The sequence below is a fragment of the Solanum tuberosum genome, unplaced genomic scaffold, assembly GCF_000226075.1.
Source record: "Solanum tuberosum cultivar DM 1-3 516 R44 unplaced genomic scaffold, SolTub_3.0 scf00022, whole genome shotgun sequence".
Taxonomy (NCBI): Eukaryota; Viridiplantae; Streptophyta; class Magnoliopsida; order Solanales; family Solanaceae; genus Solanum; species Solanum tuberosum.
Genome location: NW_006238948.1, coordinates 250,579 through 270,144, shown reverse-complemented (window position 1 = coordinate 270,144; position 19,566 = coordinate 250,579). Strand labels below are relative to the sequence as shown.

General features: G+C 34.1%; 2 protein-coding genes, 1 long non-coding RNA gene and 1 pseudogene across 6 annotated transcripts in view; 3 read left to right on the top strand and 1 right to left on the bottom strand.

Moving 5' to 3' along the window:
- Window positions 1-1,833, top strand: part of LOC107059500 (uncharacterized) — a 3,278-nt gene extending 1,445 nt beyond the window's left edge. The window contains exons 1-3 of one of the 2 annotated variants that reach the window (XR_001472697.1): window positions 44-673; window positions 1,298-1,378; window positions 1,451-1,833. This is a non-coding gene — a long non-coding RNA (uncharacterized lncRNA). Of the gene's footprint in view, window positions 1-43; window positions 674-1,297 lie in introns of those variants that run through there. The other variant, XR_001472698.1, reaches the window with a different exon arrangement.
- A 1,228-nt stretch (window positions 1,834-3,061) lies between these two features.
- LOC102601772 (pentatricopeptide repeat-containing protein At5g12100, mitochondrial) lies at window positions 3,062-8,590 on the top strand. 3 transcript variants are annotated; one of them, XR_366831.2, is made up of 4 exons: window positions 3,062-4,245; window positions 4,541-5,614; window positions 7,769-7,958; window positions 8,222-8,590. XR_366831.2 is itself a non-coding variant. In XM_006341199.2 (3 exons), exons 1-2 carry the CDS (start codon window positions 3,172-3,174, stop codon window positions 5,591-5,593), a joined length of 2,127 nt encoding a protein of 708 aa, XP_006341261.1. In that variant the 5' UTR covers window positions 3,063-3,171; the 3' UTR covers window positions 5,594-5,614; window positions 8,222-8,590. The 3 variants fall into 3 exon arrangements, 1 of the variants encoding a protein (XP_006341261.1); XR_366833.2 differs by lacking the exon at window positions 7,769-7,958 and adding an exon at window positions 6,153-6,190; XM_006341199.2 differs by lacking the exon at window positions 7,769-7,958 and having other exon boundaries at window positions 3,063-4,245.
- LOC102601441 (pentatricopeptide repeat-containing protein At2g25580-like) lies at window positions 6,197-7,762 on the bottom strand (annotated as a pseudogene).
- A 4,615-nt stretch (window positions 8,591-13,205) lies between the features above and the next one.
- Window positions 13,206-14,946, top strand: LOC102580236 (putative uncharacterized protein DDB_G0290521). Its single transcript, XM_006341222.2, has one exon. It carries the CDS (start codon window positions 13,234-13,236, stop codon window positions 14,713-14,715), a length of 1,482 nt encoding a protein of 493 aa, XP_006341284.1. The 5' UTR covers window positions 13,206-13,233; the 3' UTR covers window positions 14,716-14,946.
- The last annotated feature ends 4,620 nt before the right edge of the window (window positions 14,947-19,566 follow it).

The window sequence follows — 19,566 nt, the reverse complement described above, 5'->3', positions numbered from 1 at the left end:
AAAATACGGTATTAAATAGTCTAGGGAGGTAATAGGTCCTTATGAAAGTTTAGTATCGCAATAGCAAATCCGACCAAAGTTGGGGTATTTTTCAAACCCTTATCCCTTTTTTTTACTACAAATCACAAAACTATTTAAGGAGAACAAATTAGTGACTAATATGATTAATTTTGAGATAATTTAAAGGGAAAGAAAAGTAATATAATTTCCTGCACAAGAAAATAATTTCATATTTTTTGAAGTCAATGACCGACTCATTGATGAGAACAAACGAGCAATAATATTTAAATGTTTTATTTCTAATTGCACAAGTTCATGGTGAACATGTTGTGTCTTTAAACCTTCAATTGATAGGGTTAATATTGTTCTATATTGGTTGGTAAATTTTTGAATATGTATTGACATAGTGTATTGATGACATGGTGTATTTGATGCGGATTATATGCCTGATCAGATCCATCACAAATTAAAAAAAAAAAACACCAAACTTCAATATAATAGATGATGTTTACAGGCCCCTGAGGGAGATTCAGCAAGAAGGATGGAAGAATCTGAGCTCTATTTTAGAATCTCCCGCAGAGAAGAAGCCCAGGGACGGAAATAGGCTCCTAAAGAACGCACTGTCATTGTCTTTCCCAGATTGTTCTACTCAACTTGTTGTTTTGCCTTTCTGGTTAGTTGTTCCTTCAAATTATTGGAGTCTAAGTTGTTTTGGTGGTAAATATTGTAGATTATGAAAATTGATATTTTTGACTCAGATAACACTTTCAAATATCTTTTAACTTTTGGAGCCTGAGTTGTTTCAGAATGGTTTAGTCTTTTGAGTTGTTTCAGAATGGTTTAGTCTTTTGAGGTGCATGTTGAATTTTTAGTCGAATATCTTGATGGATCAATAGCTAATCGTTGAAATTCAACATAATTCTGATTGGGGAAAAAATGAATAGTATCATAGTTTTTCCAAAATTAATGAACTGTTTGAAATTCAACATAATTCTGATTGGGGAAAAAAGAATAGTATCATAGTTTTTCCAAAATTAATGAACTGTTTGGAGGCGATTCTTTTCGCTGGAATTCAAATGGACTATTTTCATATATTTTTATCTGATATCATCAAAGTTCAGAAATACTTTTGAGGAAGATGGTTGGTAAGAAAGGGATGTACTAAGATCAGATAAGTTCACTATCAGCAAACTCTTCAGCTAAAAAGAGCTTACCAGAAGGTTGATTGGGCAAGGCTGATTTGCAACAAATAGGCCCTCCTAAATGGTCAACTTATCTTATATCTCACTGTTTGTAGCAGGTTGTTTACAAAGGAAAGGTTAGCCAAATGATGGCGTTTGGAGGAGGAGAAGTGTGCACTATGCAGCAAAGATAATGAGTATGTTGCACATCTCTTCTTTATGTCCCCTTATTTAGCACAAGTCTGGAATACCATCTAATATAGCTGCAGATTCATAGACAAGCTCAAGGATGGATCTGGGATGAATTAGGCAATTATAAACTTCAAAGATCGAAGTTTACATGCTGAAGTTTTTAGAATGACATTAGTTGCGGGAGTTAATATTGAGAAAAAGGAATTAGAGGATCTTCCAAACAGAGAACAGAACAGAAGGCTTCAAGTCCTCATTATGTTGTTAATTCAAGATCCTCATACTAGAGGAGTTAGTGAAAGCAACATTATTTAGAATGTTATTGGTTATTTGGTCATATTTCATTGTTAAATTTGAAAAAAAAATAAAAAAATTTGATTTCAAAGTGAAAAATGATATATGAAAATTGGAATTGTGTTTGATCATGAATATAAATTGGAGTTTATTCATAAATTAAAGTTATTTTTGACTTTTTGTGAGTAATTGGAGCGCAAGTATATAGACAAGTTTAGCATAAAAATTGATCCATTTTCATCTCTTTTTATTTGTGACCCTCAATGATCGAAAGTGAAGTGAAAAAATTTTAATGGTTGGATGGCAGATCTAAACGCTATTATAGCTCCAACAGATACCAGTTATACAAGAATCGCAGTGATCACAACTGTTGAGGAGGAAGACTTATGTGGAGCTTATACACATCAAGACTAGAAAATAATTCATATGAATACTCATGTCAGATATTTACATAGTTACTGCAACTTCTTTCTCATTTTGAGGGAACAACGGAGTTACTATGCCATTACAATTTCTAATAACACGAGTCCTGGAGTGCGGTTAATATTACTTAAATATTATTGGGTCCGTGCGCACACGTGCAAAAACTTTCTAGTTATATATAAAAAACAAATTATAATTGACATATGTATCAACTAAATATTAAAATTTTCTTCTATTTTTACTAAATCTTTTACCTTTTTTACTGGAATTTCTAACGATTCTTCCATATGGACTAAAAATTTAATTTTTTTTTATTTCTACTAAAATTATTTTATCTTCTCAATTAGAATTTTTAAGTTTCTTTTACTTCTACATTTTTTTAAATTTTGATTTTGATTAAGTCGTCTTCAAGCATTTATTATAATCATTATTTCTGTCTTTCTTTATTTTCTTTATTTAAGTTAATAGCTTGAAAGATCTATAGACTATATACATATAAATGAAAATACATAAATAAGGTGATGCAACACTTGTTTATATCCCATTTGCATTTTTATTTTATTTTTGATATTTCTCTCTCCATTTCACTATATGATAATAACACAATAATTTACTTTAAAATATTTTTTATTTTTATCTAAAAAGTGATTAACATAACTCACAACATGCTTCGTATTAATAAAATCTTGTGATTTTTGGGTTGTAAAAAGGAGTAATTATTCAATTACTTTTCTGTTTGTTTCTATATATACCCCTAACCATTAATTCCGACTAGTATTTAATTTTAGGGGAAATAGAAATTTGAAAGAGGACGTGATGGTGAACAGAGAATATGAGTTAACTTGTAGCTCTCTCCATTTTTCTATCTGTTATTATATTTTAGTAAATTATTTTTAATATCAATATTCACATTTATCTTTTCCTCTGTATATTTAATTATGGGATATGTATATGTATTTACCATCCACCCTGCTCCAAAAAGAAAAAAAGAAAAAAAAAAGGTTTTATATTATACTCTATATATTAAAGAGAAGTTGTCCAACTCTCCTGCAATTTGATAAACCCTAATTTCTTTGATCTGAATATGAAGCAGCTAATCAGCAAACGAACAATCGACAAATTGTCAAAACTCAAAGCTACGCAAATTCTATCTCATTTTCACTCAAAATCCTCAATCCCAACATCCTCTCTTCCTCCGTCCACCAGTTGGACCAAATGCCGATTTTTCCAAATTCACAACACACCAGTTCCAAAATTTGTATCTTGGAGTGGTAAAAGATTCATTCATACAGATACAGCTACTGATACAGCTGAAGAAATGGTAAGTGAGACTGAGGATGATGCTACAATGAATGACTTCTTGTCAAGATTTGTTTGGATAATGCGTGGAAAACTCATGGAAGTATATCCAGATTTTGAGAAAAAAACAATTGATGAGATGCTTTTGGTTATTGTTGCCAAGGTTGTTTCTGAGCTGGAAAAGGGTGGTTTTGATCAGATAGTTGGAGGTAAGTCGTCCTCACCTTCTCAGGATGATGATTTTAGTCACGATTTGTGGAAGACTGTGTGGGAGGTGAGTAATGTAGTTTTGGAAGATATGGAGAAAGCAAAAAGGAAGGATAAAATGAAGAACTTTCTTCAAGCTGAGCAAGTTAAGGAGATGTGTAGGTTTGCTGGTGAAGTAGGTATACGTGGAGATATGCTTAGGGAATATAGGTTCAAATGGGCACGTGAGAAGATGGAGGAGAGTGAGTTTTATCACAGTCTTGAACGTTTTAAGGAAGAGGAACAGCAAGGGACCGAATATGGTATTGGTGTCGTGGAGCACCAAAGTCGTGCTGAGGACCCTAAACTTGTCGCTCTTCCAAAAAGGCGTGGCAAAATTAACTATAAGATTTATGGACTTGATTTATCCGATTCAAAATGGTCACAAGTGGCTGATAAGATTCATGAGGCTGAGAAAATCATATGCCCTCAAGAACCAAAAAAAATAGATGGAAAGTGCAAAATTATTACTGAAAAATTACTTTCTTCACAGGATCAAGATGATTATTCTCCACTTATAGCAGAATGGGTACAACTTCTCCAGCCTAGCAGGGTAGACTGGATAAATTTACTTGATAGATTGAATAACCGAAATCCTAGTCTATATTTGAAGGTAATTCCTTCTCCAATTTAAGTGTTTTCTTATTAGCATGACTTCAATTTTCATTTTTATTTTTAACTTTCATTCGTCCCATTGTCAACTGCAAAAACTGGGAGACTTTAAGTTAATATTCTTAATATCACTTGTTTTGAATGCTCCTTCTTCGTACTACTAATTTGTATTAGTATAAGAATCTATAAAGCAAATGTTGTCACAAATCTGAATTTAAGTTTCTGGCTAAAAAGAAAATCTGAATTTAAGTTGTTGTTAAGTATTAGCTAATTCTGACTTTTTGTAAACATGTTAGATTGCAGAACATGTGCTTGGTGAAGAGTCCTTCCAAACAAACATACGTGACTACTCAAAACTCGTTGACGCCCATGCTAGAGATAACCGGCGAGAAGATGCCGAGAGAATTATCAGAAAGATGAGTGAAAATGGAATTGTACCTGATATTCTCACATCAACAATCATGGTTCACATGTACAGCAAAGCAGGTGATCTGGATCGAGCAAAAGCCGCATTTGAGAGCTTGAGAACTCAAGGATTCCTACCAGACATGGGGGTTTACAATTCCATGATCCTAGCCTATGTAAATGCTGGCGACCCAAAGAAAGGTGAATCATTGATGAAGGAAATGGAGGTAAGAGACATCAAACCCTCTAAGAAGATCTATATGGCCCTCCTAAGGTCATTTTCTCAGCATGGTGATGCTAATGGAGCCCATAGAATAGCAACTACAATGCAATTTTCAGGATTTCAGCCCACTTTAGAGTCATGTATGTTACTTGTTGAGGCATTTGGAAAAGCTGGTGACCCTGATCAGGCAAGGCAGAATTTCGATTACATGATTAAACTTGGACACAAGCCAGATGATAGATGCACTGCTACCATGATAGCAGCATATGAGAAGAATAACCTGCTGGATAAAGCCTTAAATCTTTTAATAGAGCTTGAGAAAGATGGCTTTGAGCCTGGGGTGGCTACTTATTCGGTTTTGGTGGATTGGTTGAGTAAAATGCAACTAATTGATGAAGCTGAACAACTCTTAGATAAAATTGCTGAACAGGGTGAGGCTCCTCCATTCAAGGTTCATATTAGCCTATGTGACATGTATGCAAGAGCTAATGTTGAGAAAAAGGCTCTTCAAGCTCTTGGAGTTTTGGAGGCAAAACAAGAGCAGTTGGAACCAGAAGATTTCGAGAGGATTATATGGTCACTTATAGCTGGTGGATTTGTACAAGATGCTCAAAAGTTCCAAGGATTGATGGAAGCTCGGGGATTTACAGTGTCTGAGCAACTTCAAGTAACACTCATGGCGTCTCAAACTTTTCTTCGCAGGAGACCTTCTGTAAGATAATGTTGATCACTTGCGTACAAGGTAAGTTAGTGCTATCTATCTTGGGAGTTGGCTCATGAAAGTGTGTTTTAGTGTTCTGAAGCCTACAAGAATCAATGGCCTCATTGTGATTCAGGAATCACCATGAATTGTCTCCATTAATTTAAAGCAGCAAGATGATTACTGTTCCTGTCTTCCTGAGCATTTTACGACCTTGCAGCCCATTCCTTCTGACTTGTAGTTGTTCTTCGACACAGAATAACTAATAAGTTTTGACTTATAAATGTCTTCTCCATTGTTAGATGCATCAATTGTGGTTATTATGATGTTTGCAGATCTTTCATTTTTTGAACCCTTTTTTGCATATCCTTGTTACTACTGGGAGTTGAATTGCCACATGATTTGGATTTACTTTGAAATGAACATTAAAAGGACTGATAAACTGATTTGCTTGTCCACTAAAACTGCTTTTGGTTTTAGTAGAAATATATTTCTCTTAAGCTACAATACTAAGTGGTGCTTTAGCTTTTCATGGTGTGATCTAACCACTTGCTCAGGAACTTGCATCTTGTTGCTGTAGATCTTTTTGCGGGGTGAGATGTGGTGATTAGGGGGCAGGTGAATTGCTATCATTGATTCCTAGATTATTGTAAGGCACATTATATATTAATGTAATGCTGTAAATAATAAATCATTGAGTATAGCTGATACGATGATCCAGATGATTAGCTGCTTTACTGGTAGTAATGGATGTTTTATTGTCGTGTCTGTAAGAAATGGTTTAGGTATTTTCACATGGTATAGTAAAATAAAAATTTCTTTGGTGCTTAGTACTATTTGTGCTGCAGAGAATGTTTATAAATCGCATATGTGTGAAAGTAGTTTCAACTGTGAAGTGCAAAAGCACTGGTTGTTTCTGGTCTCTGCTGATGAAACATTATGGACTGATTGGCCATGAGAATTTTTCAGTTTTTTCTAGAAAAGTTTTACTTTATTTGAATATCTGCATTTGACCTACATGTAACACAAACTTAGTCTCTGGTATGTAACCGTCCTTCTCCGTTAGCTGCTTTTAACCCCTTAGAAATGCATATATCTTCTCATGATCGGGATGTGACCTATCTCCCGCACTATATTCATGAACTTTGCTTCGAGGCTCAAGAAGACTTTGAGAAGATTTCATTCTCTTTCTCCTTGGCTATTCTGATGCTTTTACAGCCAAAAAACCTGCCTTTGACTGTTCATCCAAACGAGATGGGTCTAGGAGCTCAACAATCTCAGCAAGCTCCGAATTCCCATGAATTGTACACAGATTCATCATGGTTTCCCATACTTCAATACTTGGCTGTATAGGCATCCTTTCAATGAACTCCATAGCTTCATCAAGATATCCTGTACTTACCACATATGGCTCCATAGAGAGAACAATATCATAATCCTTACTCATTGATTCAAAGTGCAACATGCCCTCAACTATATCACCAACAACACTACAAGCATGGAAGACACTCAAACTTTTGGCCATCAGGTTTCATCCCAGTTTTCTTGAATTACCCAAACAATTCTATTGCATCTTCTCTAAGACCATTCTTACCAAGCCATGTAATCATTGTGTCCCAATAAGTCAGATTACGTTGAGGCATTTTTCGAAACACCAAGAAGGCATCATTCATGGAGCCACATTTTCCATACATTTCAAGAATCTTATTGTACATTTTGATGTCAAGATGAGGATGAGATCTTAAAAGGTGCTCATGAATTGATCTAGCATCCTCAAGGGATTTATCCTCATTACACACATCCATCAACATAATATATTGAGATAAATCAACTGTGACATTAGTGCTCCAAGAAATGCAAAACTTCTACTGCCTCCTTTACGTTGCCTTGTTTACAGAAGTCATCGAGCTCATCAACTGAACCTTTTTTACTGCTGCTATCAGCAGAATCAATAGACTGTTCAACATGTGTTGAACTTGTCATTTCTTGATGGTCTACTATTCCATTCCGAGATTGATAAGAAGTTTGATGTGATGTACAGCACTAGAAGGGTTAAAGTGGCTTAAGTTTTGCTGAAATTGCCCCATTATCTCCCTTGAGCCACTTGACTTCATATGCTTTTCCATGTTTATACCCACTTGCATTTTTGTGGATACATTTCAGAATTTTTAGATTGAACATTCCTTACATTTCCAGGGTCATAACTGGGAAGGTTTTGCTGAGGCACTCCTACATTTCTCCTGTAATTGCCACTGAATTTCTACTGTGACATTTCACTGTTTCCACCATTTAAATTCTGTTGATACTGCCCATACACTCCATTTTGACTCGGCTGACCTTCTAAACCTCCCTCAAACCTGGATCTATGCATGAAATTTGAAAAATGGTAACCACTATCATTTCTGTATTTTTTCACCAAACCTTATTTTCACTTTTTCACTCAGTATATTTTATTTTTCAAATTTGCCCTAACTTTTTATTTTTATAAAATGACTATTTGAATTATATTTCATGTTTAAATCACATTTAATTTTTTAAAGGAAAAGTACAACTAACAAATATCATTTAAATAAATTATTGCGTGGTTAGCATTTGATGTAAACCAAGTGCCCTACATTTCTGATGTTAGCTTTGTTACTTTTGATGCAGACAGTTATGAAGTCCAGTGGTGGACAAAATGGAAGGGAGCTTTTGCAAGAAAACATAAAACAGTTGGAGGATTTGCCATACGGACTTGTTAATTGATAGTTATTGTAGCGATGACATTCGTTTATAGTTTTTCTTTTGTCATAAGATGTCAGGAAAAGGGAAGTGATTTTCTTTGCTGTTGTTTGACATTTGTGGTGGTAGTTAGAGTTATGTTAGAATTGGATGCTTTTTGATACTAGGTTTTGTTGGTCTCTTCATCTTTCACATTGCAGTGAAGTGATTCTTAGAGGTGGAGAAAGGAAATATCAGGTTTTCTCCCTTGCATGATATAATTTGTTCCAAGCTGCTAAGCTAATCTCACTTAAATCAGTTTTGAAGTTTTGCCTTAAAGAGACGCCTGTAAAAGCCAAATGAGGTATGAATCTACATTATGAGTTCTTTTTTCTCCCATTATTAACCGACTTGTAGAGTCCTAAATATCCTCATTTCCCAGTACGTAGTGAATCTCTGCCCCCTTGGTATGAGTATGACGCTTTGATAACGCTGAAATGTCAATCGTCATCAATAGGGGTGTTCACGGTTTGGATAAAAATCGATCCAAATCGAAAAACTGAACCAAATTGATTAAATAAATCTATTTTTATTTGGGTTAGGTGTGGTTTGGTTTTAAAATTTTAAAATCCGATAGTATATGAGTTGGTTATGGTTTTGTTCGAAAAAATCGAAGAAATAATCGAACCGAACCGACAAGTTATATACATATACTTTATTGTTATACATACATAATATATTATTTTTATTAACAACTTTAAAGATCTTATATGTGTTTTCATCAAAATTTATTTATAATTTACTTATGAAAGAAAAAATGTCCAAGGTGAGAATATTTATTTTATTGGTTTTATGTATATGAGTGTGTCTGTGACAATTATTTATAAGATTGAAAATATCAATGTCTCTTTCTTCTAAGCCAAAATAAATGAAATTGGAAGCTTTATTCATAGTAAATTCAATGATGGAAAATTATGTAATGTCAGTCATTCTAACTATTTTCGTTTTAAATAAATTGTTGTCATTTTTTAACGCTTTGAATGAATTGTTTTTTATTTTTGTCTATGGTTAATAACCGAATAACCGAACCAAACCGAACTGAAACCGATAAGAACCAAACCGATAAATATATACTATATTTGGTTTGGTTGTTTTGATAATTTTAAAACCGATTAAGTTGGTTTGGTTTTGATTTTGACCAATAACTGATCCAAATCGACCCGTGAACACCCCTAGTCGTCAATAAAGAGTAGGAGTCGAATCCCACAGGGACTGGTGTATTGTTAGGAATTTATTTAATTAGAGAATTGACTAGCAATTTATTTCAATGAAGTTGAAATAGCAAAGGAGCGGAGAGCAATTAATTTCAATGAAGTTGAAATAGCAAAGGGGCCGACCACCAATTTTAACAACACTGATTTAAACTCCCTATTGACAAAATTACAATAGTTGATGATTCAAAAAACTAATTAACTTAGGGGCGTGGAGATTGAATTTTGATTTCATTTGGGTTATTGTAGAATTGCTCATTACAATTAATTAATCACAAATAAACTGGGTCGTCATCATTAATGCTAATCTTCTTTCGATCTCAAAGCATCCTTGCATAGAATCTTCTTTCGGTCTCTTCAACATGTCATTTTAATCAACCCAAAACTTTAGAATTGCAATCAAGTGTACTAAATTGTAGCTATTGATTAGATAACCCACTTATATTGGTCTTTTTTGAGCATCAATGCAAGATCAAAACTAAAATTAAGTTGGCCACCTTAATTCATGAATTAATCACTTGGCAATCAGTCAAATTTGTGATTAACAGTCATAAAATAGAGTAATTTAACAAACCCACTAAATTATATCAATGTGCAATCACATTATCACACTCCAGGAGTTTGAAGTTTTAGCCACACATTGCAAAGTGTAAAGAAATTATGCCTTCCATGCAATAAACCATGGGTAACATGAAATTGAACACTTAACAACAAACCCACTTCAAATCTGGCTTCAATTCACCCAATTCAAGTTTACAACTCTAAGAAATTCGAAACTAAAAGTGTTCTCCCTTAATGGAAAAATGTTTCTCTCTAAAATGTTCAGACTATTCTTCTCAATTTCTACATACCCTCTTTCTCTCTCCTCTGGGCTATGTATAGTTTTCTAAAATTTTGCCCAAAAAGTAACTATGTGTCTCATTCGGCGAAGTTAGCTGAGTTCGCCATCTACATTCGGTGAATCACCCATCTATCTTCAATTCACCTTTTTCTTCTTTCAGGCTTTAGGTGTTTATGCCTCATTCGGTGATCCCGTTCGAGTTTGCGTTTGTCAATACGGAGGATCGCCGATTTTCACCTCATATCGCCCTTTGGACCATCATTTTATCTGCAAGTACTGTCATATTCGGTGATATCTACTCACTTCACCTTTTCTCTTTCTGTGGATCACCGTTCTTGTCTCACTTCACCAATTAATCTTGAGAGTTGACTCAGTGCACTGTCACCTAAGGCAGTCTCAGGTTCTTTTGACGATTCACCCTTCCTGTTAGGTGATTAACAATGCGTATTTTACACTTTTTTTTTCTACAGTTTTTGTCATTCTTTAAAACTTCAATCCCTGTCTTGTTCAATTGCCTTGATAATTGCAATTCATGAATCTTTTATTGGAATAAGATAAAATTAAACATTTAAGACACTAATTATTGAGCTAAATGAACGTTGAATGAGCGCAAGTGTCACGTATCCCCGACAATAACATCTTCCTTTGCTAACCCCCATAGAAGGTTGTGTCGCCAGTTAATGGATGTTTTATTGGTGGTGTTTGTAAGAAATGGTGACATGGTATTTGTTTGGTGCTTAGACCAACTCCAACCCAACACCAAATTTTACACCAAATTCTTTTTTGGTGTAAAATTTGGTGTTTTGGAACTCCAACCCGAACATCAAATTTTACACCATTTTGGTGTGTGAATAGTGTTACATCAAATTAGGTGTAACACTATTCATCACACCAATTCACTTTATTGAATATTTTAATATTATTTCATTATACAAATTTTTTAATTAAACATTATATAAATTGTATGTTTTAATTAAATCTCTTGTATATTTAATTATTTTTATAATATTAATTTTAGATATAAAAGTTAGTTTTTTTTATAAATTAATTTTTCTATATGACTTTTTTTTAAAAATAAAATAAATTATGTTATAAAATATGGTATAAAATAATTTTATATTAAACGACTATAAAAGAAAATAATATGAATTATATATGGTGAATGTTTTAGAAAGAATTTGTTTTATGATTTAAGAAAATATAAATGAAATAAGAAATAATAATATAATAATGAAGAGAGAAATATCTTTTGGTGTAAAATTTTTGGTGTTTGGGTTGGAGATGCCCTTAGTAGTATTATATTTACACCAAATTTGGTGTAAATTTTTGGTGTTTGGGTTGGAGATGCCCTTAGTAGTATTATATTTACACCAAATTTTGGTGTAAAATTTGGTGCAGTGGGTTGGAGTTGATTTATATTAAAATTGTACTGACACCAAATTTGGTGTAAATTTTGGTGTTTGGGTTGGAGATGCCCTTAGTAGTATTATATTTACACCAAATTTGGTGTCTGAGTTGAACTTGCGATTTACGCAATAAATCCAATACAGTATTTTGGTATTTAGAAATATTGGAGATATTTATTCCCTTAACAGAATAATCATCATGGACCAGAACATCATAAAATTGACCAAAGAAGATATCATATTTGGAATCAGTTTGATAACACCTGCAAGAATAACGGAGCCTGGCCATCGGAGATGCCCTTAGTAGTATTATATTTGTGGTGCAAAGAATGTTTATAAATGGCATGTGTGAAAGCAGTTTCAGTTGATGTGCTGATGAATCATTATGGACCGATTGAGAAGATGGGTTTTCTTTGTTTGGTCTTCTTCTGGGGTATACAAGGAGAAACTTGGTTGATCGTCCCTTACCATCTTTACAACTGGAGTATCTTTTATGTCCCTTTGCTTATTATATTATCAAACCTTTTGAACCTTTTCAAATCTCTCAAATACACAAAATATCATATATTTATGGAGGATTTATCGAAAATAATCTCTATTAAGTATAAAATAAGGGGTAAGAATGTGGGCATGCCATTCTTCCTAAATTTTATTTATGAAATCACACTACATATGTTACTTTATTCTTTCAAAATATTTTTTTTTTCTTGTGAAAAGGAGATTATTATAAATACTAAAACAATTGATGTGTGTGTGCATATGGAGTATATCAGCGAAAGAAAACAGTAACTATTGCTTATAAATCTGTCGTATTTTCTTGGTGTAATGCTTTGGTCGTTTTAAATTTTCCACTTTAAAATACTAAATTTATTATTATAAATATTAGTTAAGTTAATCACATGAAAAATAAAATTAATTTTCTACTTAGAAGGTAGTAAATTTACTATTATAAATCCTTAGTACTAAGTTATTTTTTTAAAATTTTATTTATATGTGGACTCCATGTTTACTTGACATAATAAAAAAAATATTTTTCCATATAAAAAAGAATAATGATAAATTTGGTTGAGTGATTTTTTATTATTTATACAAATGTTTAAGTTGAGTGATTTTATTTATACAAAAGTCTAAGTTTAGTGATTTTATTGATACAAAATAAAATTCAATAAGTTTAGTAGATAAATTTTCAAAGTTGAGTGATGTTTAGGGATAAATATGGTAGGGCCTATTGTAGAATACATGTGTCTTGCTTGAAGGATTAACTTTAGAAATAGGAGTTGGATATGAATTATGATGGGGAAAAGGTTACTCTTAAAGAAAGCAACTTCCATGATGGGAAAAGAAGCTAAATAGTGTCACAAATGTTGCAAGGTATCAAAAGGCAACCTATTTATATTAGTATCTTGCCTCATTCATTTTGTACATAAACAACATTCTTGTCAAATGGCAACACGGAGATCATCCTTAAGACTTCCTTGGTCTCAAGATGAATCACCAACCCAATCATCTACTCGACCCAACGCTACAACCACAACCACAACCACAAGCACGACCCTGACTGGTGAAACCCAAATCCCTTTTCAACCCTCTAATATCAACTCTACTGCCACAAATTCTCTGTCTCAAACTACTACCAGACCAAAGATTGGTCAGAGGCCATCATTTAGGCCAGCTCCTTCTCCCAAAAATTGGGCATCCAGGAACAAGTCTCAATCTTCATCACCACCTCAAGCAACTAATAAGTCCCGCATAGCTTCACCATCAACTAAGTCCCGGTTGTCTCAATCTCCATCTTCATCTCGCTTAACTCCTCAATCATCCTCCCCAGCACGCAAGACTCCCCAGGTCCTTTCAACTAAAGCAAGCCAAGAGTCTGTTGTAAAAACTCAAATGCAAGAAAAGAATCAGGCACTGCAACACGTCTCTTCCATATCTACAAAGGCACAGACACCCATTCTGGATAAGAAAGAACCAACGGAACAAATGGAGCTCCAAACTAAGAAACTAACCATGTCAGATGCTGTCTCTGAAGCAAAAGTAAGTTTCACAGACAAGACAATGCAACCTTTGGAAGTATCAGTGTTAAAATCCACCAGTAATACTGGTGAATCGTCTAAGTTGCTCAAAGAGTCGACTAGCAACATTCAGGAAATCAAGGAAGTGGTGCACGAGGCAATAGGTAAGGAGTATGGTGCTGGAGAACAAGTTCAACAAAAACAAGCATATATGGTGAAGCAAGAAGAGGCTACTAAAGATAAAAAATTGGTGAACCCTGCTTCTGAGGGAAGACAAACGAGAGCGAGTGCATCTCAGAACAAAACTATATCCACTGGTTCTACTCAGAAAACTGCAGCATCCAGTGAGTCACATATTCCCCTACACAAAGAGATCAAAGATAACATCTCAAATGTTCTTAATAGAGTAGCAGTTGGAGGCGGCAACCAAGAAACTGCAGGAAAAACACCAATGAATGTGATCACTCTTGCAGGTGACAATCGAGGAGCATCTATGCAACTTGAGTCCGACTCATCCACAAAAGGAGGGCGAATCCACATTCATAGAGGATACAAAATCAACCCTAATGCAACCACAGATGGGGAGGGAACAAAATCAAAAGATGCACATGCTATCGAGGATCAAACAATAGCTGCATACGTAAATTGCAATGTACAGGCCATCAATAATTCTATTTCATATAACAGTTCCATTACAGAAAGAAATCCAGGTGTACATATGTCGATCCCACGTGTGCCTTCAGAACCTGTACATTCAACAAGACTATTTGAGGCAGAATGCAGCGTTACACCTGCAAGAACAATCAAAAGAAGATGTCTCAGAGGCCTTTTCCTTGAATCAAGTGATTCTGATCCAGATAAACCTCGCCGACATGGTTGTCGCGTTGGATGCAATGATAAGAAAAAATAACAAGATAAATGTTCTACTATAGTTGTTCTTGGCAAGGTAGAAGGAAAAGAGTTCCTTGCATACATATTTAATAAAAAAAATAGTCTGTGGGGTCAAGCAAAATGCTATTATATGTGAGTGATCCATGAAATATGCCTGTTTTAGCAGATTTTGTCACAAAGACGAGAGCAAAAGAATATACTCTCTGTAATTTAAAGAGCAATCATATTTCTTTCAAGTTGAGTAATTAAACATCTATCCAAAGAATATACTCTGTAAATTAAAGACAAAAGCCCAGATAAGTATTACTACTTCATTTATCTCTATTTATTTCTCTTACTTTTCTTTTTAGTCTGGTTTAGAAAAAAATATCTTTCCTATTTTTTGGCAATTTTTTAATTCTACTTTTCACATATTAGCATGTTCAATACTAGAAGATTAAAAGACATTTTAATACATTCTACATATTTTGATTTTAGGACGGCATGATTCAAAAGACTACTATTTACTTTCTTAAACTTCGTGTCAAGTAAAACACCAAACAAATAAATTAAAATGAAGGAGCTAGGGAGTAATATACAATCTTGCCTCATTCCCAAAATTAAACCCCTTCTTACTCAAGGGATGATTCTGTTGTGGTTTCTAAAAAGAGAAACCACTAAAGATGGATCAACTGTTAAACTAATACTGAAATTCACCTTTTTTGTTATGGTAGAAAAAAGAAAAAAGAAGAAACAAATTTTAATTGGATGGCTGAGAAAGTATTTACGATTACTGTTAATTCCTTTCTCTTGTTTCTTCATATACTAGATGGGTGATGCCCGTGCATAGCAACAATTTCAAATTTCAAGGACCATTTCAACCTTCACTATAAGATATAAGATATCTCTTTACTCCAAGCTTTGGTAGATCATCTTTTAACCTGCCTAATATAAAAATCTTTGTAAAGAAAGATGACAAAATCAATAGTGAAAATGTAAGCCTTTAGCAACACATAGTTACCTACATCATATATTCACATTTTCATTAACATAACTATAGCAAATGAATGTTATCGAGAAAATGATCAAAATAGTCCTTCATGTATAGGGTTTGAATTATTTTGGTCCTTTATCTATGCCATCTTATCTAAATAGTCCTTAATGTATACATAAAAAGTATCATTTTGGTCCTAGCCCTAAAAACTAATTGAAAACATAAAAAAAACTGTTAAGTTTAACTGTGGGTCCCACACTCTTCTTCCTCCCTCTTTCTTCGCCATTGCTTCTCCTTCATGTTCTTTATTTTTGTTATTTCTTCTACGATTTCTGCTCCCAAAATCCTCTCATATTCGGCCATGAAAGCGATAATTTGTATACCTGGTAAATTTTGAGGATGTGTATCGCAGATGCCATCATCCTCATCAACAGTTGGAATGAACTCATCCATAAAAGGATGGGAATTCCGATCACCACCTTCGACTTTTCCAAGTAAGTGCCAAATAATCTCTTGATCAGTTGGATCAAACTCTTGGCAATCCTAGCCAGTCATGGCTGACTTGGAAAGACCAACTTAAATGTTTCAGTGAAAGGCACCATAGCTACCGATTCCCTTCTGTTTATTTTCCTTCATTTTCATGGAGGGGAAAGGGGATCTTGATAACTTTTCAAGGAAGCTAATTACAATCAATCACAAATTATCGCTTTCACTGCCGAATATGAGAGGATTTTGGGAGCAGAAATCGTAGAAGAAATGGCAAGAAAAAAGAACATGAAGTAGAAGCAATGGCGAAGAAAGAGGGAGGAAGAAGAGTGTGGGACCCACAATTAAACTTAACTAGTTTTTTTTATGTTTTCAGTTAGTTTTTAAGGCTAGGGCCAAAATGATACTTTTTATGTATACATTAAGGACTATTTAGATAAGATGATATAGATAAATGACCAAAATAATTCAAACCCTATACATGAAAGACTATTTTGATCATTTTCTCATTATCCCTCTGTAGCAGATGTTCGGTACTTTTCACTTTCTTCTTGCTCTCTAGCTGTAAAGAGACAGTAGGCCAAAATTGGCAAATAAGGGCCAAGAACTATGCATTTTTCCATAATATGATAGGAGATAGCTCATCTAAGAGGTTTTACTTTAAGAAGCCAATGGAGTTTATAGCATTATCAGCCGAGTCTAGAAATTCAAGTACTTGAGTAATGCGGCAAACAGTACAACATAATGTGACCAGGTAACAGGACAGATAAAAGAGAAATTACAATTTGATCTGCATCAAGTGTTTCTGTAATGGAATGTCTTTGTTGGAATTGATACACAGCCTGCAAAATAATAAATATAAATTTGGTTTACAAAACGTACATAGGGGAAATGATAGATGCAGGGTATACATCTCATAAGACTAATCATCTTGCAATATAAAAACTTAAACCAAAATCTACTTAAATCAAAAGGCTTGACCGGCCTATCCTGTTTGTGCTTTCTCATCCCTCACTCAAAAAATCATTTGTTGCTCAAGTAACTTTTGAAGGAGATTCCATGAAAGTCGTGCGCATCAAAGAAATGGAAGGGTTGTCCCTCTCTATCTTGAACCTAGCTCTTCCTAGCTTGGATGAATGTGTGAACTGAGAATGCCACAATACAAGTATATACAAGTGTGTGTGAGAGAGAGAGAGAGGGAGAGAGAGAGTGAGTAGAGAGAGAGGCTATACATGATTTTTTTTAACACAACTATAGTGAATGAGTGTGATCCGTTAGTAGCGGATGTTTGGTACTATTACACTCGCTTATTGGCTCTCCAAGTAGCATTCTTGAGGAATCATAGTTTAATCTAACTAGCTAAAGGACTCTGTAATAAGAGGAGTGAAGACACAACAAAGTGCAAAGAGCCTACATACAAAAATTAGATGTGAAGAACTATGCATTTATTTTTTCTTTCCATTGGTTCTAACCTTGTTAGACAAAGTTACCTAGTACCTGTTGTTGATGTAGGTTACCATATCCCGTGAAATTATTTGAGGTGCACACAAGTTGGCCCAGACACCATGGTTGTCTAAACAAAAATCAATGTACTTATTTTTCATGATACAATAGGATATAGCTCATCCAAAAAGTTTTTCCTTAAGAAGTCGATGCATCTATCGGTATGTTGCCATTCAATCAATCATACTACGTCCTTTTTGTTTGTCTACCACCTCTCGAGCAACTGGTTGAGATGGACGGGTGGTTCTTAAAGATGAGGGTGAGATTTTTGGCTTTTTTCCACTGTTTATCATAGTAGACACTTGAATAGTCGGTAATGTGTATCATATGGACACAAAAATCATATAGACTTCAACTTATTATTATCCTTTAACTAATATTGTAAGGTTGGAATTGTACAAGTATTAGCCTAGTATCTTTTTCAAAACTGTTGAAGGTTTCATTTTTTTCTGTTACTTTTTTTTCCTGTGTAACTAGTAGTTAATGTGGTTTGTTTGACAATATCATGGATGTAATTTTCAAATACTTTGTACCACTGCTAAGTGTAAAATGCATGCATCATGGTGCATCCGTTGAGCTTATTGACTTATCAATTATTAGGACCGAGGTCATCGATCTTATTCTACTATAGCTCTTCGTCTTGCCGGCCATATCATGACATGATATAAGAACGCTGATGATTGTAAATGTTGGAATGTATGCGTCCATTATTGAGCACAGGACCAGGTCCTTTAGTACAGTTTGAAAAATACAATAACACTCAGTGTGTATATAAAAATACAATATAACACTGTGGGAGTTTCTCTAACCGACACGCTGCCATAACTGTCCTATACTTTGCCAAGGTATAAGACCTCTCAACTAAGTGGATCCAGTAGTATGTGATAAAAAAGTACTAAAGAATCATCTAACAAGTACGACCCTTTCTACCCACGTCGGCTACATGGTTTATGGAGACTTGAGTTATCTGAACTCGTCCCCTTATCGGTGCTCGATACTACTCCCAAAATATACTTCAGCTCATATGTTTTAAAAACATAACTCTTGAGATTATTACTCAAAATCTTTCTCTAAAAATAAATGTTACTCAACTGCTCAAAACTCTTTTGGAAATCTCAGTTTCCTCCTCTTTTAAATGTGAAAACATTTACTCTTGGGAATACTTAGTTCCCATATATCATTTTAAGGAAAATGAACTCGACTCTACTCTTTCTCAACTCAAGTTTTAAAATAACTTTAGAAAAAGTTGTAAAAGACTTCTCAAAATAGGGTTCATGCCGAATGATGGATGTGAACGACTCCATTCAAGGTTTTCAATAACCATACAAAGAACTCAATACTCGAAACTCAACGACTCAGAACTCAAAAAATTCAATGATACTACTCATTTCAAGAATGCTCAACTCATAAGGTTCATGCGGAATTATAGGCATGAAAAACTCAACTTAAGGACTCAATGATACTCCTCATCTCAAGATTTCTCGACTCCTATGGTTCATGTGAAATTATGGGCATGAACTACTCAACTTAAGGTCTTCATGGGCAACATGTAATAGTTCCATGATTAGGAATATATTTGTTGCTCCCAATTATACACGCAAGTGTACGTGGTCGCGCAAGTAATATAGATTCTTAAAGAAACGAGTTATCGTTCCCAAGGGACTTATGGTTAATTTATATTAAACACTCAATTCTACAAATAAAAGTAACAGTAACCTTTTCAAGAGTTAGTGATTGATTGTTAACTACTACTACTTTCGCAATAAATAAAAGTAACCAAGATTGAACGACTTAAAGATGATGTTTCAAGCAAGTAAAAGACAATTCCAGGGCTGCAACATGTATTGAATCTCATGTATCATATTATCGGCTTAGAACTAATTTCAGTTGTCAAGTTACTGGTTTATA

What these genes read in the sequence shown, in the direction of transcription:
- LOC102601772 (XM_006341199.2), top strand. Translation starts at nt 3,172, where the DNA reads ATGAAGCAGCTAATCAGCAAACGAACAATCGACAAATTGTCAAAACTC. An exon ending in ATCCTAGTCTATATTTGAAG is followed by an intron (nt 4,246 to 4,540) that starts GTAATTCCTTCT and finishes TAAACATGTTAG; the next exon opens with ATTGCAGAACATGTGCTTGG.
- LOC102580236 (XM_006341222.2), top strand. Translation starts at nt 13,234, where the DNA reads ATGGCAACACGGAGATCATCCTTAAGACTTCCTTGGTCTCAAGATGAA.